The sequence below is a fragment of the Leptopilina heterotoma genome, unplaced genomic scaffold (genome assembly GCF_015476425.1).
Source record: "Leptopilina heterotoma isolate Lh14 unplaced genomic scaffold, ASM1547642v1 Lhet_60, whole genome shotgun sequence".
In the NCBI taxonomy this organism is placed as follows: domain Eukaryota; kingdom Metazoa; phylum Arthropoda; class Insecta; order Hymenoptera; family Figitidae; genus Leptopilina; species Leptopilina heterotoma.
This window is the reverse complement of record NW_025111138.1, coordinates 1,353,664-1,379,940: the sequence shown is the minus strand read 5'-3', so window position 1 is coordinate 1,379,940 and position 26,277 is coordinate 1,353,664. Positions and strand designations below refer to the sequence as shown.

Genomic DNA, 26,277 nt, shown 5'->3' with positions numbered 1-26,277 from the left:
TTATTAACTGGTTTTTATTAACTTATTTAGTTCTAATTTCCTTTTCTCGACTTTTTCATTTACTTTCTTAAATTTTATTTTCTCTACTTTTATTTATTTACTTTTCCCAACTTTTTTTATTATTATAAATTTTTTCATAAAAATTCAAATCATCTTTCAATTTCAAAATCGTTTTGTTTTCAAGGGAGAAAAGCGAAAAAGAGAAAGAGAAAGAGAGAGTCAGACAGAAAGTAAAAAGAGAAAAAAAATGCTGAAACTTTAATTTCTAAATGTAAATTTCCGAGTATTATTCATTAAAAAATTTTCTTCGCCTCTTTTTTTCCCCCTTGCAAAAACCGATTGAAAGTAGCAATTTCGTATATTGCAAAATAAATTTAAATATAAGAATTGGACTTTATCCGGATTTAGAGTCCGATTTGTCAGTTGAACAAATTGAAATGCTCAAGTCTCTGGCATATTCTTTTATGGTTTTTCGTTTTCATGACAATTTTTTTTTTCTTGTTTTATCTTCTATTCATATTTCTTTTTTTTCATGGATTTAACGTGAGGAGTGCGAGTTAAAAAATAGAGAGATATGGATACACGAGATGAATATCTAAAGAGGTTTTTTTTATTATTATTATTTTCTTTTTTAAATACAGTTTTGCTCAAAATTCAATAAAACAAAAAAATGATTGTTTGCGGTTAACATGATTTTAGCAAAAAAAAAAAACATTTAGTTTAATGGATATCGTATTTATTTATGTATTTCACGTACATCGTATTGACGAGTTTCTTTTTTATTTTTAATATTAAAATATTTTTTTAAAAAAGAGGTTTTTAAAATAATAATAATAATAAAAGAGATAGGAAAATTAATTGGAAAGTTGATATATTCTTGTTTGTATATTTTACATTCAAGAATTTTTTTCTACTTTTTTTCTTTTTCGTTAAGAAAAATATAATTATTTTGAATAAACTTCACTTTTTCCATGCGTTGATTAGAGCTATTTTTAAAATGGATAGTTATATAGTTAACCCTCGTACGCATAATTGCTTTATATCCGTGTCGATTATCGGAAAGCCTCCCTGCTTTTGTATTATCACTCGAGGAATAGTACAATATTAGTATTGAAGCTCGTGATAAAAATGGTTAAATGAAGTTATAAAAAAAAACTTGATAATAAAAGATTTATACTTGAAAATATATTACAAGTGTTAATTATTTATACTGAATTTAAAATTCAGTAAAGTCTTAAAATGAAAAAAAAATTATTATTTTACATCACTATAATTCTATTATTCATCGTAATTATAAATTCTTTTCATTATTATTCACTAATTCAAAAGATTATAATAATAATAATAAAATAGTGAGAATTTTTTTTTCTTTAGCTTTTATATCAAAATGTGTAATCGATTCTTGACCTATTTTAAAACATCGTCATATCAAAATGTAATAATTTAATTTTAAATACCAAAAACTTTAAGTGAAACGATTAATTTGACTTTAACGTGTATCGGATTTTTTGACATTTTCATTTTTAAAAATAATGTTTAACATTGTGTTTTAAATAGTACTAGCTTTAAAAATTTAAATTGAACATATTTTTTTTTTTAATTGTAAAAATGCAAATAATGAAAATAAATAAGAATATGAAAATAAATTTTAAAAAGTATTAAAAATAGTTTTTTAAATATCTATTAACAATATTTTATCAAAATATAGAATTATTCATTAATAATATTACTAACAGTAGTAAAAAGGCCATTTAGTCTGACGGTACTTTCTTCTTTTAATAATATTACCGTTAGTAGTAAAACAATTTTTAGTCAGATAGAACTTTCCCTTATTTTACTAACATTACTGTCAGTAGTAGAAGACTTTTTAGTCAGACGCAACCTTTCTTTATTATATTTTTGTCAGTAGCAAAAAAGTGTTGAGGTCAGACATAATTTTTTCTAATATTGTAATAAGTAGTATAAGATTATTTTAGTCAGACAGAACTTTTGCTAATTATAATATTCTTCTAACAGTAGTAAAAAAATTATTTAAGTCAGGCTTAAATTTTTTATTCTAACAATATGAATATCAGTAGTAAAATATTTTTTAGTCAGACACAAACTTTCTTTATTTTTGTATAAAAAATCCGTATTTTCAAAAATTCTAATTTGAAACCTTTTCAAAATTCAATTATTTCTAAAAATTCACGCTATAATTAAAAAAAAAATTAAATTCACGCTTTTAATATTCAATTATAATCTAAAATGTTAACTTAAATCAATTTTTAAATAAATTTTTTTAAAAAAATTTTACTAGAATTTAACTGTTTAAATACAAAAAAAAATTTATTGAATAATTGAATAATTGACGAATTTTAATAAAATTTTTAAGAATAATTACATTTTTCGAGGTATTTGATTAAAATTGTATTAAAAATAATTAAAATTCTGCAATGAGTTTTATTATTTATGAAAATAATTGATTTCCTAAAAAGTATTTTATTATTTTCGAAAATAATTAAATCCGTGTAAAAATTTGATTATTTACGAAAATAATTAAATGATTGCTGAGAAATTTATAAAAAAATTTGTAAATAATTGAATTTCGGAGAAGAATTTAATTATTTCTAAAAATAATTGAAATTTTGACAAGAATTTTTAAATAATTGAATTCTTTTGAAGAATTTTAATAAAATTTTTATAAATAATTACATTTTTCGAGGATTTCGATTAATATTGTATTAAAAATAATTGAAATTCTGCGACGAGTTTTATTATTTATGAAACTAATTGAATTTCTAAAAAGGATTTTATTATTTATGAAAATAATTAAATGATTGCGAAGAATTTTATAAAAAATTTGTAAATAATGGAATTCCTGTGAAATTTTTATTATTTAAGAAAATAATTAAATGTTTGCGTACAATTTTATTAACATTTTTTTTAAATAATTGAATTCTTTTGGAAAATTTTTTTTAAAAAAATAGTAGATATTAAAAATCATTGAATGAAGAAGAATTTTTGAAAATAATTGAAATTTTCCCAAAAATGTTATTAAAATTTTTGAAAATAATTGAATTTCGGAGAAGAATTTAATTATTTCTAAAGATAATGGAAACTTTGACGCGAATTTCAAAATAATTGAATTCTTTTGACGAATTTAAATAAAATTTTTAAGAATAACTTATATTTTTCGAGGAATTCGATTAAAATTGCATTAAAAATAATTGAAATTCTGCAATGAGTTTTATTATTTATGAAAAAAATTGAATTCCTAGAAAGAATTTCATTATTTTCGAAAATAATTGAATCCCTGTAGAAATTTAATTATTTATGAAAATAATTAAATGATTGCGAAGAAATTTATAAAAAAAATTTGTAAATTATTGAATTCCTGTGAAATTTTTATTATTTATGAAAATAATTAAATGTTTTGCCGAGAATTTTATTAAAATTTTCGAATATAATTGAATTTTTTTGTATTTAACTAAAATTCTTCTATAAATCCATTATTTATGAATAAAAAAATAAATGGAAAAAATAAAAAAAAAACTTAAATATTAAAAATACTTTTTAAATATTAGTAAAAAAATCCTTTTATCCACACATTCTTTTACATAAAATATTTTTTTATACCAAACTATTTATATTATCTAAATATTTACCATACATTTTTCAATAATAAGTTCCATTCAGTTATGAAAAAAACATATAAAATGAACGAGTTTATTTTTGTTATCAATATAAAAACAATATTTTTACCCTAATAAAAATGAAATTGACGCTGAAAATTTGAAAATAATGTTTTCCTTTATAGGGAATATATTTAAACAAATGATTTTTTTCCAAACAAAAAAAAATTGATGAAATTTCCGGTAGATTAATGTATTAAAAAATTTTATCGGAGAGTAAAACAAATGAAGTCCATTTTAGAGAAAAAAAGCTCTCGCCCCCTTTTTATGTGTATATATCTATATATATATCTTTTCTGGATCAGTTAGAAGGTTCTTTGCTTGTTGATGGTTAATCGATGTTGGCGGCTCTGGCTTGTCGAAGGTGACAAGGACCTTTTCCTCATATCATAAATCATTCGAAGGAAGTTTAACTTTCAGCCTGTTAATGTAAAATGCAGCAAAGCTTGGTCAATTCTAAATCATCTTTAGAGACACTTTTTTGCTTATAACCAGAAGTAATGAATCAAACTTCTTTCAGGAGGAAAAAAAAATACATAACCATTTTCAAGCAATTCTATGGTAAAAAAGTTTCACATCGATCTTGTCATCATTAATTAACAAACTTATCGTACTTTTTTAATATTTTAATTAATTAAACTTATCATATTTTTAAGAAAAATAATTTTATTAATTATATAGTAGAGTGAGGTAAAGAAGGCATTTAAAAAAATTTAATTCATTGTATTTTAAAATAGTTTAAAATCGTATTTTCGGAGAATGATAATTTTTTGTGATTGTAGGAAAAGATGTTAATCTTTTCCTACAATCACTAAAAAATTATTATTCTCCGAAAATACGATTTTTAAATTCTGTTTATAATTTTTTTCCGTAACAAAATTTTCTGCTAAACGGAAATTATTTTTTTTTTTGTAGAAAAAGAAAAAATTTGTTTCTGTCCAATGAATTTTTTTTTCTATTAAGAAATCTTATCAAAATGGAGAAAAAAATTGTATATTGTATAAATTAATTCTATTCGCAAGAACGTTTGAAAAATAAGCGAAAAAAGAAGAAACAACAAAGTAATTTTCTCTAATGGAATTAGTGATTGTATGAAAATGTGTGTTTTGTTTTTTTGTTTTGGTTTCTTTTTTCGAAACATTGTGAAACTGAATTTCATCAAAGGATTAACTGTTTGAAAGAAGACAAAGTATCACATTACGTTAACGAGATTTCGACTGATTCTTTGTTCCTCACGATGCACAGTCATTTTCAACAGGAACGTATAAAATTTTTATTCTTATTTTAAAAAAAAACGCTCAATAAATAAAATCAACTTTAATTAAATGGCGAAGAAAAATGATTTTATTTTTATTTATTTATTTTTTAAAAATCGAATTTAATAGAGAAAAATAAATAATTGACAATTATTTCGTGAAAAATTCTGTGAAAATTCAAAGAAAAATAAATATTATTAGAAAATTAATTGTATTAAAAAGAAGTTTTATTTGAAAATAAATGTTATTAAAAAAAATTCTATTGAAAAAATAATTTGTATGGAAAAATAAATTTCATGAGAAAATAAACAAATACAGTAAAAGTATTAATTAACGTAAATGAAACAATAGGCGAAAGAGAATAAAACAAAAAAATGAATACAATAAAGAATAAACAAAAATAAACTTTACAAAAGAGCGGAAAAATGTAATATAACGCAAACGTATAAAAAAATTACAAAAGTTTAAAAAAATTTTTCGTTTCGGAATAATTATCAGAACTTAGTTTCTATTTTATATATTTCCATTTCTCTCTCTCTCTCTCACTCTCTTTCATCGATTGGCAAAAATATGTAAAACAAAAAATTTTCCTATACATACAGAAAAAAAAAATTCAGACTGCAATGTTTAATGAATCGTTTATATTCGTGTGTTTCTCTTGTGAAAAGGAAAAAAAAATTACGTATGCATTTTGTAATTTTGACCCCTTTTTTCTGTCTTTTATTGTTAAATTGGCTAAATTGTGAAATGATTTGAAAATAAAGCACTGTAATTATACAAATAAATCAAGTTGACATTTGATACAATTAAATATTGATGGAAAATCAATATACGGATAAAAACGATGTTTTCTGTCAAATGGAAAGCGGGCTCATTGAAAAAAGAGCGATGGCAAACAGAGTTTGTTCATTTTACAGGAAAATACTTTATAAATACACGTACATATATGTTGCAATTTGTGTGTGTAAAATTGACTTGCAATCACAAAAAGTTGGAAAATAAAAAAGAAAATTTCATGAATAAGGACATTTTTTTTAATTTCAATATTTAACTATTAAAAGGAAAAACTAATAGTTCTTAAAAAAAATTTTTTGAATTTAATTTCAATATTTAACTATTAAAGGAAAAATTAATAGTTCTTAAAAAAAATTCTCTGAATTTAATTTCAATATTTAACTATTAAAGAAAAAATTAATAGTTCTTAAAAAAAATTCTCTGAATTTAATTTTAATATTTAACTATTAAAGGAAAAATTAATAAATCTTTAAAAAATTTTCTGAATTTAATTTTAATATTTAACTATTAAAGGAAAAATTAATAGATCTTAAAAAAATTCTCTGAATATAATTTAAAAAAAAAACCCCAAAACAAAATTGCAAAAAAAATCTTACTGTTTAACTCGAATAATTAACGAGAATAAAAATAATAATTATAATTGTTTAAAAGAATGTATTTAATAACTTTTTGTTTACAGAATAGAATTTTTTTTAGGAACATAAATTTAGAGAATTCGAAAAAAGACAGTTTTACCATTCAATTCTAATAAATGATTAAAAAATCAATTTTAGAATAATAATTAGAACAGTGAATTAGAATTTTTTTTATCAAGATAAATTTAGAGAATTCGCAAAGAACATTTTATCATTCAATTGTAATAGATGAATAATAAAGAAAGGAAAAATAATAATTACATAAAATATCTATAAAAAGAGGTTTAAAAATAATAAAAAAACAAAAAAAAAGGTAATAATAAAACAAAATAAAAACAAAATTAAAAAATAACAATAATAAAGAAAATAATAAAAATAATAATTTAATATTATTATTAAACAATAATTTGATTTATGTGATTAATAAAAATAATAATAACAACAAAATGGGCTTGCTTTTAATGCTATTGAACAAAAGTTATTAAAGTTTTCTTATATTTTATTAGTGTCATTACCAAAAGGTCAATAAAATGACATTAATGTTTCTCTGTCAATAAAAAGACAAGTTTTATGTCAATGGCCAATTTACACTTTACAATTTGTACCGAGCATGATACTTTTTTACTTTTGTGTATATGTAGTTTATCTTCTACACGCTTGTCCTCAACTTCTTTTACGAGATACGAGGTTGACCTATATTACATAATCGATTGATTCGATGAAGAAGGAGATTACTTTTTGTGGAAAAAAGAGAAAAATGATGACATTTGTAATGGAAATTTTAATTAATTTAAATGTAAACATTTATTAAGAAAATGTTTAAAAACACGTAAAGGGGACAAAACGTTAAACGTACACCTATTGCTAAAAGTGTAAATAATCCATAATTATTATTTTCGCGAAAAATTTGTTTTGCCAATTTTTTATTTTTTATAATTAACTACAGAAAACATATTTTTTTGGTTGACTAATTATTTTTAGATTAAAAAAAATTTTCTCAGTGTAATTATTAAAATTATAATATTATTTAAAATTTTTATTAATATTTATTTAAATGTCTATTAATCTTAATTAAAATTCATATTAATATTTATTTAAATTTTTATTAATGTCAATTAAAATTTATATTATAGAAAAAAATAAGTTCATGAATTCCTTCTGATTGTTATAATTAATATCATACCCAGCATGAAAATATAATTAGTCTAATTGAATAAGGGCGAAACTTACTTCGCCCCGTGAAAAAGTTTTCGTACACTGATCATAAAAATTTAAGACCAAGGAACATTGAGTGGAAAAGTTTTTCTGCAAAAATTGTCTTAACAAAGAAAGCAAAGTGGAGTTTCTCACATATAAATCTTTCAAAAATTAGACAAGTTTAATTCACTTTAAAATTATACGAATTTCCTCCCTTTATTTAATTATATTCAAATTATATTTCAAATTTTCAATTATTTAATTATTTTCTCATTGTAATTAGTATATAAGTATAAAATTTTCTCTCACTGTATATATAAAATACAATAAATTATTATTAACTCTGCAGGTGTAATTACATAATATTTTGTTACTGCTACAATTTCGTTTACATAATTTTAATACTGCTTTTATATGAAATTCTATTCTATTATTTTCGTTATATAATTGTAAGCAAACATTTGTTACACAATATTATTTACTCGATAGATTTATTTTTTGTAAATATTTCAATATTTGATATTCAATATTTAATATTCACTGTTTAATATTCGATATTTAATATTCACTATTTAATATTCGATATTTAATATTCACTATTTGATATTCGATGTTTAATATTCGAGAATTAATTATTCGACATCCAATATTCAACATTTAATATTCAAAATTCAAATTTTAATTTTTTGTATTGAATGTTTTGTATAAAAAATACAATATACGGAAGTAGGGATTGAGATTTTTCTGGTTTTTTTTCTAAAGAAAAAAAATTACATTTTCCGTCAGTTGTTCTTGAGATAGAGAATATAATTCATTGTCAAGCACAAAGTCTGCGTTATTCATTCAAGTGATCATCCCTCAATGTGAAATGTATTTTGCATATGTCAACAACACACTTGCAATACATGGTAAATGCCAGGTCTGAATAAACATCATCGCGATAAGCCACTATAAAATTTACCCATTTATAAACTTGAAAATAAGTCGAACGAAACGAGATTCCATTTTATAAAAAAAAGTCAAGTTCAGCCCTCCGATAAAATCAAATTCCATTGGCAAAATAAATTCCTCAAAGAAAAAGAGAAAAGAATAATTTGTTTATGAAATAAATTCAAATACTTGAGTTACAATACTTTCATTGCAAAAAAAATATATTTTGTTATTTTCCTATTTATTTGCTTTACTTTTTTTATTTTTATTATCTATATTATAATTTCATTATTATTTTTTTACTTCATTATTACTTTATTACTACTCGCTTTTTTAAATAAAATTAGCAATTTTAAAAATAATATAACGTAAAAATTTTTAATTCAAATTTTTTTTTTATAAAAATAAAATATGAATTGGAATATATAGTTTTAATATTATTGTAATTATAATAATCATATATTCTGACATAGGGAATTTAGGGAAATGTCAGGAATTTTTGTTAAAAGTACTGAAAAATTACTGACAAAAATTTCTTTTTAAATAACTTAAATTTTGAACAACAATCATAAAATAAAAAATTGTTTAATAAATAATTTTACTTAAATATTTCAAAATTAATTTAATTTTAAAAGAGTTGTGTTTACAATTTTCCTGAATAAATGAACTTTAACGGCTTCAATTCGAAACTTTTATAAAATTTCAAAGTTGAATGAATTTAATGAAATTACTCAAAAAATTCAATTATTTAAAAAAAAACTTTAATAAAATTGTACGCAAACATTTAATTATTTTCATAAATAATAAAAATTTCACAGAAATTCAATAATTTACAAATTTTTTTTTATAAATTTCTTCGCAATCATTTAATTATTTTCATAAATAATTAAATTTCTACAGGGATTCAATTATTTTCGAAAATAATGAAATTCTTTCCAGGAATTCAATTTTTTTCATAAATAATAAAACTCATTGCAGAATTTCAATTATTTTCAATGCAATTTTAATCGAATTCCTCGAAAAATATAAGTTATTCTTAAAAATTTTATTTAAATTCGTCAAAATAATTCAATTATTTAAAAATTCGCGTCAAAGTTTCCATTATCTTTAGAAATAATTAAATTCTTCTCCGGAATTCAATTATTTTCAAAAATTTTAATAACATTTTTAGGAAAATTTCAATTATTTTCAAAAATTTTCCTCATTTCAATGATTTTTAATATCTACTATTTTTTAAAAAAATTTTCCAAAAGAATTCAATTATTTAAAAACAATTTTAATAAAATTGTACGCAAACATTTAATTATTTTCTTAAATAATAAAAATTTCACAGGAATTCCATTATTTACAAATTTTTTATAAAATTCTTCGCAATCATTTAATTATTTTCAGAAATAATAAATTTTTTTTACAAGAATTCAATTATTTTCATAAATAATAAAATCCTTCTTAGAAATTTAATTAGTTTCATTAATAATAAAACTCGTCGCAGAATTTCAATTATTTTTAATACAATATTAATCGAATTCCTCGAAAAATGCAATTATTTATAAAAATTTTATTAAAATTCTTCAAAAGAATTCAATTTTTTAAAAATTCTTGGCAAAATTTCAATTATTTTTAGAAATAATTAAATTCTTCTCCGAAATTCAATTATTTACAAATTTTTTTATAAATTTCTCAGCATTCATTTAATTATTTTCGTAAATAATAAAATTTTTACACGGATTTAATTATTTTCGAAAATAATAAAATACTTTTTAGGAAATCAATTATTTTCATAAATAATAAAACTCATTGCAGAATTTTAATTATTTTTAATTTTAATACAATTTTAATTAAATACCTCGAAAAATGTAATTATTCTTAAAAATTTTATTAAAATTTGTCAAAAGAATTCAATTATTTAAAATTTTATTGATAACATTTTTTATGAAAATTCAATTTTAAAAAACGTGCAATTATTCAATAAATTGTCTTTTCTGTATTTAAATAATTTAATTCTAGTAGAATTTTCGAATAAAAATTGAATTATTAATTAGTTATTAATTGAGTTGTCGATATCTTCATATTTTATAGTTATTTTAATAAAATTATTGTCATAACATTTCAATTATTTTCAAAAATTTTCCTCATTTCAATGATTTTCAATATCTACCATTTTAATAAAATTTTCCAAAAGAATTCAATTATCAATTACAAATTTTAATAAAATTGTACGCAAACATTTAATTATTTTCATAAATAATAAAAATTTCACAGGAATCCAAATATTTACAAATTTCTCATAAGTTTCTTTTCAATAATTCAATTATTTTCAGAAATAATGAAACTCATCGCAAAATTTCAATTATTTTTAATACAATTTTAATCAAATTTCTCGAAAAATGTAATTATTCTTAAAAAATTTATTAAAATTCGTTAAAAGAATTCAATTATTTAAAAATTTGTTAATAAAATTCTTGGTAAGAATTTTTAAGAAAAATTTATTTATTCAATAAATAATTTAATTTTGTATTTAAATAATAGAATTCTCGTAGAATTTTCTAATAAAAATTGATTTGAAAATGAATTTTAATTAAATTTTTAGATAATAATTGAATATGAAAATAATTTTGAATAAGTCTCAGTAACAATATTTTTATAATGTAAAATAATCATTTTAGCACTCGGTCATCTTTAATTATTACAAAACATGAAGAAATCGATCACTCCGAGTCGAAGACTCGGAGTAATCGTTTTCTTTATGTTTTATAACAATATTTTTAAAAGTTGATTAATTTCAAAAAAGTTTAAACTTGAATTTTTTTTGAAAATCTTAATTCCTATGGAAAAATAATAATAATTAAATATTTAAAATATTTAGAAAAGAAAGTATTGTTTTCGAATAATTTTACAATTAAAAATATTTGTAAATAAATTAAACAGATTTGTTAAACAATATATTTTTAAGAAAAAAAATACAAAAGCATACACAGAAACTAACTTTAAACTGCGGACAGAATGAATGAAAGAATACGGCTACTATAATATATTTAATTTATTTTTATTATTTTATTATTTCTAAAAAAATTAAAACAAATTTTCTAAAAAATAGAATTTTCCATCTATTTTTACATAAAAATGAAGAACAAAATTTTCCACCCGAGGGAAAAATGTATTTTCGATTACATATTTTTTATAAGAAAAAAAAAGAGAGAAGTTTTCAACTACAAGAATTTTTGAAGAACAAAATCAAACTGACCGTAATGTAGAAATTTTTTTCCCCGAACGTCCATCGACGTCAAGAAGAAAAAAAATACAAATTCAAACTAGACATTCTCTCCGAGTGGATAAGAAGAGAATAGAAATGGGTGTGTCATCTTTTTGGGAGTGTCCGCAAATTTTTTATTAGATCGGATTTTTTTTCACTTAAAAAGTTATATGAAACTTTTTAAGCTGGAAAATTTCTCTCTCCCTACCACCACGCGCGCACATTCCATTCATGACCTTTTCAACCCTTTATATTTCAAAAGGCGTGAATTTCCACACACACACACACAAAATTTTTTTCCTACCTCAATTTATTAGCTTTCTTGTAAGTTTTCGCCTTTTTTTTTGGAATGAGAAGGCGAAGAATTAAATATACGATTACATAATGCCGCTAAATTAAGTTCAGTGTATAAATTATGATGAGGAGTGGAAAAAAGTTTTTGAATAATTAAAATAGGAGAATAATATTTTAGTGATAGGAAATTTTTTTTTTCTTTTTGCAGATTTTTTCTAATTGTGGACGATGATTAACGATGAACGAGTAAAGTGGAAAGAGCATTGAAAAAGAGAGATAAAGATGATGATGCTGTTCGATAATAACAATGCCGATGACTTTGACGATGGCCAGTCGACGAAGCAGCAGTATCGGGCGTCTCAGTATTGCCTCTCATTGCCATCGATCCTCTCGATTACCTTCTCAACTCGACCCCAACCTCGTAAGTGCTCCGCAGACTTTAATCTTGATGGAAACACACTGATGTTTGTCAGAAATGCTTTTTGCGCAATAGAAAACCAAACAATGCTGTTCATGTTTCCTTCTTAATGGAATGTACACATGATTCTCCTCAAGGCATTATAATGATCTCTCACATATATTTATGGTATTCACGAAAACAAAAAAAAAATGGTCCTTTTTTATCCGCGAAGAAAAACAAAATTTATCACAAAGACAATTCTATAGATATTCTTTGAATTTTTGTGTATTCTGTGTTCTTTATTTTATATTCTATATTCTGTCTTTTATATTCTATATCTTATATTCTATATTCAATATTATAAATTCTACAAATTCTATAAATAAAACTAATTTAAATCAAATAAAATAAATTTAATGAAACTCTGAAATTTAAATTCTTTTTAAAAATACCAAAATTTCGATAAAATAGGAATTTTTAATTTTACTTGTAATTAATATTTCAAAATTAGCAGAAAAACTTCAAGTAAATCAAGTAAATTCTGGTCAAATAAAAGAACATTTTACTGAAAACTAAATTAAATTTTTCATAACTATAAAACATAACCGAGTAATAATATTGCTATTAATATCTAAAATTGTAACTTCAATTCATTTTTAAATCAATTTTTATTAGAAAATTCTACTAAAATTCAATTATTAAAATTTTAAATACAAAAAAAAATTTTATTGAATAATTCGCATGTTTTTTAAAATAATAATTTTTAAAAGAGTTTTTTGAGAATTTTCAAATTTATTTGTTTACAATCCAATTTTACAAAATTTCAATTATTCGTAAATTATTCAATTAAATATATATATATTAGAAAACAAAAACTTAAAATAATTTTTAAAAAAAAATCCGCAATAATTAAATTTTCCCAAAAAAAAAAATAATTCCACAGAATTGTTAGTTAAAAAAAAATGAAAAATGTAGATTTTCAAAGACTTTAATTTGAAACCTTTTCAAAATTCAATTATTTATTTTATATCAATAAATTTTTAAACAATTGAATTCTTTTGACGAATTCTTCGACTCAAAGTGATCGATTTTTCCATGTTTTATAATAATTAAAGATGACCGAGTGATAAAATCATACACAATTCAATTATTATTTACGAGAATTTTTAAATAAATATTCAATTTTACGAAATTTCAATTATTCGTAAATTCTTCAATTAAATAATTATTAGAAAATAAAAACTTAAAATAATATTAAAAAAATTCAATTAAACTTTGTCAAAAAAATTAATTTCAAAATTCAATTATTTCTAAAAATTCACGCTGTATTCCTTTGAATATTCAATTATTATCTCAAATTTCAAATAAAATTCATTTTTACATCAATTTTTATTAAAAAATTCTACTACAATTCAATTATTTAAATACAAAAATAAATAATTTATTGAACAAATTGAATGTTTCTTAAAATTCAATTCTGGTAAAGAAGTTTTTATAATATATAATATAATTCTGATAAGGAAATAATTGAATTCCTGTGAAATTTTTATTATTTTATGAAAATCATTAAAGATTTACGTAGAATTTTATTAAATTTTGTTTTAAATAATTGAATTCTTTTGGAAAATTTTATTAAAATAGTAGATATTAAAAATCATTGAATCGAGAAAAATTTTTGAAAATAATTGATATTTTCCCAAAAATTTTATTAAAATTTTTGAAAATAATTGAATTTCGAAGATGAATTTAATTATTTCCAAAGATAATAATTGAAATTTTGACGCGAATTTTTAAATAATTGAATTTTCTTTTGACGAATTTTAATAAAATTTTTAGGAATAATTACATTTTTCGAGAAATTTAATTAAAATTGTATTAAAAGTAATTGAAATTCTGCAAAAAGTTTTATTATTTAATAATAATTTAATAATAATTTTTGAAAAAGTTTTTTAAGAATTTTAAAATTCATCTGTTTACATTACAATTTTACAAAATTTTAGTTATTTGTAAATTCTTCAATTAAATATAATATTATAAAATAAAAACTTTAAAGAATTAAAAAAAAAAAATCCGCAATTAAAGTTTTTAAAAAAAAAAAATAAATTCCACAGACTTGTTAGTTAAAAATAGGCAAAATTTAAATTTTCAAAGATTTTAATCTGAAACTTTTTCAAAATTCAACTATTTCTAAAAGTTTACACTGCAATGCTTTTAAAATTTAATTATAATCTAAAATTTTAACTGAAATCCATTTTTAAATCAATGTTTATGAGAAAATTTTAATAGAATTCAATTATTTAAATACAAAAATAACATGTTTCTTAAAATTTAATTCTCATAAAGAATTTTATCTATAAATTTTTAAATAACTGAATTCTTTTGATGAATTTTAATAAAATTTGCAAGAATAATTACATTTTTCGAGGAATTCGATTAAAATTGTATTACTTATGAAAATAATTGAATTCCTAAAAAGAATTTTATTATTTACGAAAATAATTCAATCCCTGTAAAAATTTTATTATTTTTGAAATTATTTTATAATTTTTTGAAATTTATATATTTTTTATAATTTTTTATTTTATGTTTTTGATTGACGAATGTTAAGTATATAATTTTTGTTATATTATTTTATATATTATTTTATTTATTTTTTATATACTATTTTTATTTTTTATTATTTTTGTTGTATATTATTTTTATATTTTATATTGTTTGTTTTTGTATATTGTTTTATATTTTTTGTATATTATTTTATATTTTTATAGACTCCCTGAAGAGGAAAACATTTAGATTTTGAAACGTTGGAGTAAACTAATTTTTAAAAACTATTTGTCCGAATGTTTTCGTTTTATTCTCCTTTATTATTTTTGAAAATAAACAAATGATTGCGAAGAAATTTATAAAAACTTTGTAGGTATATAATTGAATTCCTGTGAAATTTTTATTATTTTTTGAAAATAATTAAAGGTTTCTGTAGAAATTTATTAATTTTTTTTTTTAAATAATTGAATTCTTTTGGGAAATTTTATGAAAATAGTAAATATTGAAATTGAAAATCATTGAATTGAAAAAAATTTTTAAAATAATTGAATTTCGAAGAAGAATTTAATTATTTCTATAAGGATAATTAAAATTTTGATGAGAAGTTTTAAAAATTCTCAAACATAATAGATTTTTTGCAAAGAATACTTTTTGTATAAAAAAAACATAAATTATTTCACTGAAACTCTCTTCGAGCGTGGTTCAAATAAAATTGTTATAAATATAAATAAAACTAAATTTGTTCGCTACATAACCAAATATTTATCAGGATATATGTACAATGACGAGATAAATTTATTATTCAGGGATTTGATATTCCCCATTTTATTTTGGTGAGAGGGTGTTTGTGTGTATTTTTCTTGCCGAATTATCTTCGGATTTGGCACTAAGTGAAACAAAGGGATATCGAGGTACTTAATGCAATAAACTTCTCTATAAAGTACCACTAAAGTTAAACGATTAAACTTTAATGTGCCGAACGAAAATGTTGCCTGAATGCGCTCAAGAAAAGATGTCTTTTAGCAAAGAAGATTTAACGAGAGTTAAAGAGACTTTATGGGTTGGAAACAAAGAAGAGTTTACTAAAGTCATCAATTTCATTGAAAGGATGTTCAAAACTTTGAGAAATAGTCTATTGCATCCAAAAATTATATAACGCTTTCGAATAATTGCTTTCACTTTTATCTTTACTTTTCTTTTCATTGAAAAAATTATCTTCCCCTTTAAAAAAAAAATTTTATTTAAAATTTTTATTTAAAAAAAAATTTTATTTAAAAATTTTAATAAGTTGAAGAATTTAGAGAAAAATTAATAAAAGAAATTTAAATATAAAAAATGTGAAATATTATGAAGCTAAATATAAAAAAGTTAATTGAAAAATAAAAATAAATTGAACCTTAAAATACAGTTAATTTAAAAAAATCTCCTTTTTACAACATCATAAAATATTTAAAAACCTTAAATTTTTTTTTGTCAAACTATATTTTCGGAACTTTTTTTTCTTTAAAATTTTTCCACTCGAAGTAATAAACATTTTTTTTTTGCGCCAGAAATAAAGTTAATTAAAAAGAAAAAAGAAAAAAATTTGAAATTCGACGCAACTGTTGTGAATTGATTTGTAGACACAGGTGCAACAAGTATATAATTTCGAAGCGTGTACATAAGTGGCAGCGCATAATTTGTGTTCCTTGTTATTTACCAATTCTACAATATGGATTAACGACATTTACTCTATATATTTTAACTTCATTAATGACAATCACTTTTAAATAATAATCAAATAAAATATCTCGGCTATAAAAAATTTTTATTGTCGCCTATTTCCCTTTATTGAGAGACGTAAAAAGAACATTATTATTATTATTATTACTTTTTTTTGTTGAAAAAATACTATGCAGAAAAAATATATCTGTTGACATCAGTTTTCATTTTAGTCAGGCAACTGTTGGTCATAAAAACTTTAGTTTTCCCGATCTTTACGCATCATAATTCTCTCCCTCGTGTGCATAACTTTTAGTACATTTTCCATATATAAAAATTTTATTTTTTATTTATTTTTTAATGTTTATTGTATTTTTTATATTATTTTTTTTTGTCTCAATTTGATATCCTTAGAAAAACTGTGATGTTACTGTATTTTTTGTATTTTATTATTTTTTTTAAATTATGTTATTTTTATGATAATATTTATTTTCATTATATTTATTTATTTTTATTACCTATTTTTTATAATTATTTTTTTATTTTTTACATTCTCTCTAAATATGAATTAGTAAAAATATTTACGAATTTGAATTAGAGTCACTAATTTTTTTTTTAAAGCTTTTTGCTTTTCAATTACTAAATTGGAAATTTATTTTACGGATAAATAGTAATTTCTAATAATTTATTTATTAATAAAATTTACTAATTTAAAAACAAAAAGTTAGTCACTAATTTAAATTAATAAACTTTTTCACTAATTTAAAATTTAGAGAGTTTTAAATTATTTTTACAGTATTATTTATTTTTATTATCTTTATGTACACAAATTTTTTTTTGTAGTTTGCACCTGACGATAAATGCTAAAGAAAAAAAAATTGGGAGAAGAAAAAAAAATCCCTAATCCTTTTACTTGACACTTTGTAGTACGTTTCTTTTTTTTCGTAATTTTCTTGCTCGGTATTCATTCAAAAGTTTATTCCTTCAGAGAAGAATTTCAACTAAAGCTCCTATACATATACATATATATATACATACTCTATGTATGTTTTCAATGAAAAATGACTCCTTTGAAGAATTTCTTTTCAGTTTCTCAATGTGCTGAACGAAAAAAGTTGGACATACAGTGCGCGAGTTGCATCTTTTGAATAAACAAAACGGAAACAATTCTTGAAAATCATTCGAGAAAAAGACTCAAATATATTTTTTGTTATGGGCGGAAAAAAATTTAATTAAATTACACTCTCCTATGTAAATTTTTCTACTTGTAAAAAAAATTTATTTCTTTTGTATTACAAATATTAATTGTTAATTAGAAAAATTAGGGTAAATCAAGATTTTCAAATTTTCAAAATTGATTTCTTTCTTCTAATATTATATTAGTTTCGTGTATTTTTTTAATGATTTAATTTTTTTATTTCTTTAACAATTTTACTTTTTTCTTCTTTTTTTATAACAATTTTAATTTTTTTTGTTTTGTCAACAATTCGTGAAAATCTTTTCTGTGATAAGAAAAAAATTAATTTCTTTTATTATTTTGAATTATTTATATTTGTAAATAATTTAAAAATAAAAAAAAAGAACACGAGTATAAAGAAAATAAAGAAGAAGAAAAAGAAAATTAATAAAAACTCAAAAGATAAGAAAATCTGTTTTAAAAAAAATTGTCTGCAAATATATAATGCCACTAAATAAATAAACAGTAATAATTTCTCGCATTTCTGAAAATATTTAAATACTTTCTGAAAATGAAATGTCAGAGTAGAATGTTATTTTAATTGCAAAAAAATTATCTCTGAATATTTATGGGGTTGAATATAGATTAGATAAAAAATTTAACGCGTTTATTATTTTTTTCTATTTATATTCTCACCCACATGATACGAAAAAAATGAGGCCAGAAAAATTTCCCACTAATTTATAGAGAAAATTTACCCATATATATATATTTATTGCAAACAAATCATTATTAGTTAAGGCAACTGAAAATTTAATTTATTATTTAATAACAAATCTATTTGTTAACTTATTTATTTATTAACTTATTTATTTACTTACTTAATTATTTCCTTGATTATTTATTTAGTTATTTAGTTATTTATTTAGTTACTTATTTATTTACTTACTTAATTATTTCCTTATTAATTTCTTTGTTTATTTATTTACTTACTTAGTTATTTGTTTGTTTATTTACTTGTTTATTTATTTACTTATATAATTATTTTCTTATTTATTTACTTACTTAATTATTTCCTTATTAATTTCTTTGTTTATTTATTTACTTACTTAGTTATTTGTTTGTTTATTTACTTGTTTATTTATTTACTTATATAATTATTTTCTTATTTATTTACTTACTTAATTATTTCCTTATTAATTTCTTTGTTTATTTATTTACTTACTTAGTTATTTGTTTGTTTATTTACTTGTTTATTTATTTACTTATATAATTATTTTCTTATTTATTTACTTACTTAATTATTTCCTTGATTATTTATTTACTTATTTAGTTATTAACTCAATTACTTCTTCATTTATTTAGTTCTTTATTTATTTACTTACTTAATTATTTCCTTATTTATTTACTTGTTTATTTATTTACTTACTTACTTAATTATTTGTTTGTTTATTTATTTATTTACTTACTTACTTAATTATTTGTTTGTTTATTTACTTATTTAGTTATTCATTTATTTTTTTATTTATCTTTTGATTTATTTATTTATTCATATACTTATTTATTTATTTATTTATTAACTTTTTTTCTCATTTACTTAGTCATTTAGTTATTTACGTGTTTATTTACTTATTCATTTATTTGCACATTTCTCGTGTTTAAATAACAAGTCAATAAAATTATCCGCCACCAAAGAAAAAAAATTAACCCAACTTAATGTTTTTCAAAAAAAAAAAAAAAAAAATTCAATGAAATTCCAGTAAAATCTTATTTTATGAAAATGCATTATTTGTTATACTGATTCTAAGGAATGTTACATAAAATCAGGATCAAAAGGAAATGAGGTCAAGAGGATAGCAGCAGTGAAGAGGAAATATGATATGTTTAAACGAAGAAAGAAATGTATTAAATTTCAAAAAGAGATTGGATAAACAAAATGTGGTTTTGTATATTAAAAACTAAATATAAAAGGAGAAATATAAGACTCAGAAATTAACATTGTTGAAAATAATTACTTTTCTTGAAAAAGAGAAGTAATTTTGTTTCAAAAATGTCAAAATTTTGAAGAATGATGCAATGAATTTTGAAAAAGTCCGAAAAAAAAAATTGTCTGAACAACTATAAAACGAATATTTTATGTGCATGACATAAATCATTTAATTTATATACCCCATTATGGAATGAAGCAAAAATTGTTCGGAATGTAGAAAAAAAAATTTCCTTTAATCAAATATCCCTTGTATGGTAAATTTATTAACCTCAAATAAAAAAGTTGGGGAATTTAAATTTGAACAGAAATTAAACGAGTTTTGTTCTTTTCATGTCCGATGAATAGTTGCAGAGAAAAAAAAATTGCTTTGCATCATTTTTTTTCCCCCGAGAAACAAGAATGGTATCTATTTTGATACCTATATAAAAAAAAGTAAAAATAAATTTTTTTACAGTCAGATATTTGATCCACTTTTTAAAAAAAATTTTTTTTTTCCATATAAAATCTAATTTCAAACTATCGTCGATATCAATAAATTGGAGTTCGATTTTCATTTGAAGATTTGAAATTATTCCACCTGTTAGCACAGTACTTGAATCAATTTCCGAACTTAGAACTCTTTCTTTTTCTTTTTGGTTCATTTTTTCTTTTTTTGTGTGAGAGAGAGAGAGAGGGGGGGGGGAATAAAGTGGTCATTCCTTTTATAATCGTGAAAGAGTTCGTGAAAATAATGGTTTGCATAGAGCTGGTTTTCTGCAGATTGGCTAGATGACTTTTACATCAGTTGAAATAAATTGGTTCCGAAAACGAGAGAGTGGTTTTGTGAATAAGAGTGAATTGAAGAAAGAGAACCCGTAGCTTTTTAAGTGTGAGTGTGTGTAAGTGTGGTCTGTGTAAAGCGTGGCGAAAATTGATTTTGTAGAACCAGTTGCGTCCCAGAGGTCATAAAAAGAAATTACAATTGTAAAGTATAAAGAAAAAGAGGAAAAAGGTTGAAAAATAAAAATAATTATATTTGTTGAATATGATTCTTCTTTTAATCTACTTGCTATTTTTTTGAGAAGTTGTACTTTTGTCGGTATTTTTCGATTAGAACAAAACTTTATGGAGTATAACAAAAATGTTTTCTTTTCTTTTTTTTTTTTTTTGCTTTTTTGTTTATGAGCTTTAAAAGCTGAGCGTAAAAAAATATTAATTTAAATATTATGCTTTTAATATTCAATTATTATCTAAAATTGTTACTGTAATTTATTTATAAAATTTAATTTTTTAATTTTTTTTTTTTAATTTATTTATTAATTTATTTATTTATTTATTTTTATTTTTATTTTTTTTTTTATTTTTTTATTTTTTTTTTTTTTTATTTTTAAACAATTTTTATTAGAAAATTTTACTAGAATTCAATTATTTAAATACAAAAAAAAAATTAATTCTTTTGACGCATTTTAATAAAATTTTTAAAAATAATTACATTTTTCAAGAAATTCGATTAGAATTGTATTAAAAATAATTAAAATTCTGCGATGAATTTTATTATCTATGAAAATAATTGGAATTCTGTGATGAATTTTATTATTTCTGGAAATAATTGAATCCATAAGAAGAATTTTATTATTTTTTAACATTTAATTTTTGCAAAGAATATTATTACTTTTGTAAATAATTGAATTTCTGCAATAATTTGTAACTTTTTCAAAACAAAATTTTTTTTTGTGTTTTTAACGAATTTTAATAAAAATTTTTAAGAATAATTACATTTTTCGAGGAATTCGATTAAAATTTATTGCATTAAAAATAATTGAAATTCTGCTATGAGCTTTATTATTTGTGAAAGTAATTGAATTATTGCAAAGAATTTTATAAAAAAAATTTTAAACAATTGATTTTTTTCGAAAAAATCCATGCAAATTATACTTTTAATAATTGAATTCCTGTGGAATTCTTATTGTTTTAAAAAATAATTGAATATTTGTGTAGAATTTTGTCAAAATTGTTTTTAAATAACTAAATTCTTTTTGGAAATTTTATTTAAATAATAGATCTACAAATTATTGAATTAAGAGCAATTTTTGATAATAATTGAAATTTTGCAATAAATTTCATTAAAATTTATGAAAATAATTGAATTACTGCGAAGACTTTAATGGCAAATTTTAAAACATTTGATATTTTCATAAAAGAATTTATGAAAATTCTATTTTAAATAATTGAATTCCTGTGAAATATTTATTTTTTTGGAAAATAATTGAATGTTCGTGCAGAATTTTATTAACATTTTTGTTGAATTGTTTTGGGGAATTTTATTAAAATAGAATCTTGAAAATCATTGAATTAAGAAAAATGTTTGAAAATAATTGAATTTTATTACGTTTGAAAATAATTTAATTATGCAATAAATTTTATTATTATTCCTGAAAATAATTGAATTTTGTCGAAGAATTTTGCTATTCATTTATAAGAATAATTAAAATGTTGACAATTTTTTTTAGATTTTTTGAAAATAATTGAATTTCTGCGATGAATTTTATTAATTTTAAAAGTAATTGAATTTTTGTTATGAATATTGTTATTTATGAAAATAATTGAATCTTGCAATAAATTTTATAAAAATTCCTGACTATAGGTCATTGAATTTTGGCGAAGAATTTTACGATTTATAAAGATAATTGAAATGTTGACGAGAATTTATGTTTTAATTTTTTAAAATAATTTATTTCAATATTCAATTATAATCTAAAATTTTAACTGAAATACATTTTTAAATCCATTTTTATTAGAAAATTCTACTAAAATTCAATTGTTTAAATACAAAACAAACAATTTATTGAATAATTGCATGTTTCTTAAAAATGAATTCTCATAAAGAATTTTATCATAATAAATTTTTAAAAAATTAAATTCTTTTGACAAGTTTTAATAAAATTTTTAAGAATAATTACATTTTTCGAGGAATTTAATTAAAATTGTATTAATAATAATTGAAATTCTGCAATGAGTTTCATTATTTATGAAAATAATTGAATTCATAAAAAGAATTTTATTTTTTTCGAAAATAATTGAATCCCTGTAAAAATTTTATTATTTATGAAAATAATTAAATGATTGCAAAGAAATTTATAAAAAATTTGTAAATAAAATTGAATTCCTGTGAAATTTTTATTATTTTATGAAAATAATGGAAGGTTGCGTAGAATTTTATTAAATCTTTTTTAAATAATTGAATTCTTATGGAAAATTTTACTAGAATAGTAGATATTAAAAATCATTGAATTGAGGAAATTTTCCAAGAATTTTATTAAAATTTTTGAAAATAATTGACTTTTAGAGAAGAATTTAATTAAAATTTTTAAAAATAATTGAATGTCGGAGAAGAATTTAATTATTTATAAAGGTAATTGAAATTTTAACGAGAATTTTTAAAAATTTCTGAACATAATTGAATTTTTGCGATGAATTTTATTACTTTTGAAAATAATTGAATTTTTGCAATTATTTAAATTATCCAAATTATATCGTACAATTTACGAACTTTTCGTCTTTTTTTCAATCCAATTACGGACTTTACGGACTTTTTGTAAAAAAAAATTAACTTTTACAGACTTGAATCAAATTTAAGGACATTTATGGAAATATAGTAAAGAATACGAATATTTTAGAGAAGAATGATAAAAGTGATTAAAGACGAAGAATAAAGAAGGCAATAAAACTAAAGAGAAGAATAGTAAAAAAAATGAGAAAAATAGTACAAATAGTAGAAAGAAAACACTAACAAAAAGAAGATTAACAAAGAGAAGAATACGAATAGTACAGAGAATAATAAGAAATAGAAGAAAAATAATAAAAAAGGGAAAGCAGAACAAAAAAAGTAAAAAAAAAAGAATAATAAGTAAAAGAAAAATACGAAAGAGGAGAAGAATAATAAAAAATAAAAGAATAATAACAAAAAGAAGAGAATGCAGAACAAAAAGAAGAATAACCAGAACAAAAGAAAAGAAAGAACGCGAGTTGAAATCTTCATTTCTTTACGCACTAAAGTTCAAACTGAATACGAGATATTTTTAAGTAATTAGAATTCCTCCCCAGATTAAAGTGAAACTTTGAAAAAAATTAAACTGACAGATTTAATGGGGATTTTTTCTCTCTCTTCTCTCTCTCTCTCTCTCTTTTTTGTGAAACAAAATTTCACCGTGAGATTGATGAATTTAAAACAGGATTACGAACGGAATTGTAGAATCAAGTGACTTTTAAATAAGGGGATATTGAAACATTGTGTTTCTCGGCACACCCATGTGAAAGCCTATAATCTTGTTTTCGGATGCGGTGACCAGAAACGAACTGTGACCATGCAACCCACTATCGATTAGCTTCAAGATATATAAGCGAATTTAAATTCGTGTGATCTTGCATACTTGTATTCATATATATATATGTTAAAAGTAACCCAACTGGAATAGCATTCTGCACATTGCATAGAAAGTTCTCTGCCAAAATTTATATGTATCTAGAAATTACTGTTATCTGTTCAACATTATTTGAAATGTTAAATAAATTCCCCAAAGTGAATATGAATGTAATTAGGAAATATTGTTTATTGTTGTTGAATAATTATTCATCTTCTTTCTTTTTAATAAAAATGTTTTGTAAACTTTAATTTTTCACCAATTGTGTTTATTATAAATAATAATTTAATTTAATTTAAATAATAATGTTTTGTTATATAATGCTGGTTATGTTTCTCTAATTATTATAATTATGTTTATTAAAAATAATTTAGTTAATTTATATTATATATATTCCATAATATAGTTATGGAATCTTTGGAAATTTAAAGAGGGGACAGAGAAAATATTATGGTAACAGTAGTTACAGTCATTTTTAGTCAGACACTGCAACATTGAAGACTCTAAGTAGTAACAGAAATTTTTAGCCAGACAAATTAATTTCTGTAATGCTCATCACAGTAGAAAAAATAGTTTTTATCAGACTTTTTTTTCCAAGTACTAGAAATATAATTTTGTTCTGAACTTAATTTTTTTAATTAAATTCGCAGACTTATTAATTATTTTATTTACGCGCAGCAGTAGTAATGGACAATTTTAGTCAGACGTGATTTTCTGCATTTTTTTGTTATCCATTTATTGATAAAGTAGTCGATTCAGTAGTAAAAGCAATTTCAGTCAGACGCGAGTTAAATTTTTTTCTGAAGGTGAAAGTAGTAAAAATTAGTTTTAGTCAGACACCTGTACACACTAAAAAAGAAGTTTTACTTTCAGCCTCTTTTTGAGGCTGAATTTAAGGTGTAAACGGAGTCAGCCCCGTTAAACAAGGACAGACTTATGTGAAATACATGGGCTGAATTTAAGGTGTAAACGGAGTCAGACTTTTTTTTTCCTGTGTAACGTTGGTAGCAGTAGTAAAAAATAGTTTTAGTCATCCTAAAAATTTTCTAATAATTATGCGACTTATAATTTCTTCTTTAAATTTTCTTTTTATTCAATTAAATTATTTTTATTTTTAAATTAATTAAATAGTTCTTTATATTTTAGAAATCAATAGTAGAATTATAATTTAAAAGGAAAATATTCAAAAAATTATGTCTGACTAAAAACTTTTTTACTACTGATTGTAATATCATTTAAATAAGTGAAAGTTGTGTCTGACTAAAAACTTTGTTACTACTGATATTAGTATTATAAAAAAATTCTAGCTGTGCGAAATATTTTTTACAACTGATGATATGATTATTAAAATAAATAAAACTTCTGTCTGACTAATAACTTCTTTACTACTGATTTTAATATTATTCAAATAAGGTAAATGTTTGTCTAACTAAAAACTCTTTATCTACTGGTTGATATTATTATCTCTATGTTACGTAATTAATTGAAATTAATTAAGTTGTAAATTACGAACTAATTTAATTAAAAATTTTATAAATTATAAATTAATTAACTTAAAAATGATAAATTAATTTTTCAACTGATTCAAATTGATTGATTATCATTATGCAATAGTTAAATACAAAAAAATATAAAATTTAAACCTTACGTCATCGCTGTTAATAAATATTCATTACAGTTGAAAAACGAATAAATCTTAAAATGCAATGTATATTTCATTAAAGAAATTTTAATTCAACTATAAAGTCAATTCCAAACATAAGAAGTCTTTACTTTTGCTTTTCATTTACTTTATACACAAAGGGAAATATTTAATTAATTACATCCATAATTTATCTTTTTTCGTTTCTAATTAATTATATTCTTAACTTTGTAATCTACTTTAAATTAATTTTCATAATAATTAATTATAAATTGATAATCAAAATTAAGAATAATAATAAAAATAATAATAATAGTAAAAATAAAAACAATAATAATAACTTTAAATTTATTTTCATAATAATTAATTATAAATTAATAATCAAAATT

At 20.6% G+C, this 26,277-nt stretch overlaps 2 protein-coding genes across 2 annotated transcripts in view; one reads left to right on the top strand and one right to left on the bottom strand.

Moving 5' to 3' along the window:
* LOC122509353 (neurotrimin-like) overlaps nucleotides 1-26,277 on the bottom strand; it is a 163,680-nt gene that overhangs the window by 76,889 nt on the left and 60,514 nt on the right. The window lies entirely within an intron of this gene.
* The window catches only part of LOC122509354, an 83,371-nt gene that overhangs the window by 3,193 nt on the left and 53,901 nt on the right, over nucleotides 1-26,277 (top strand). Inside the window, exon 2 of the mRNA XM_043623345.1 lies at nucleotides 12,243-12,455. Within this exon, the coding sequence (XP_043479280.1) occupies nucleotides 12,342-12,455 (114 nt within the window). The 5' untranslated portion in view covers nucleotides 12,243-12,341. The remainder of the gene's footprint in view (nucleotides 1-12,242; nucleotides 12,456-26,277) is intronic.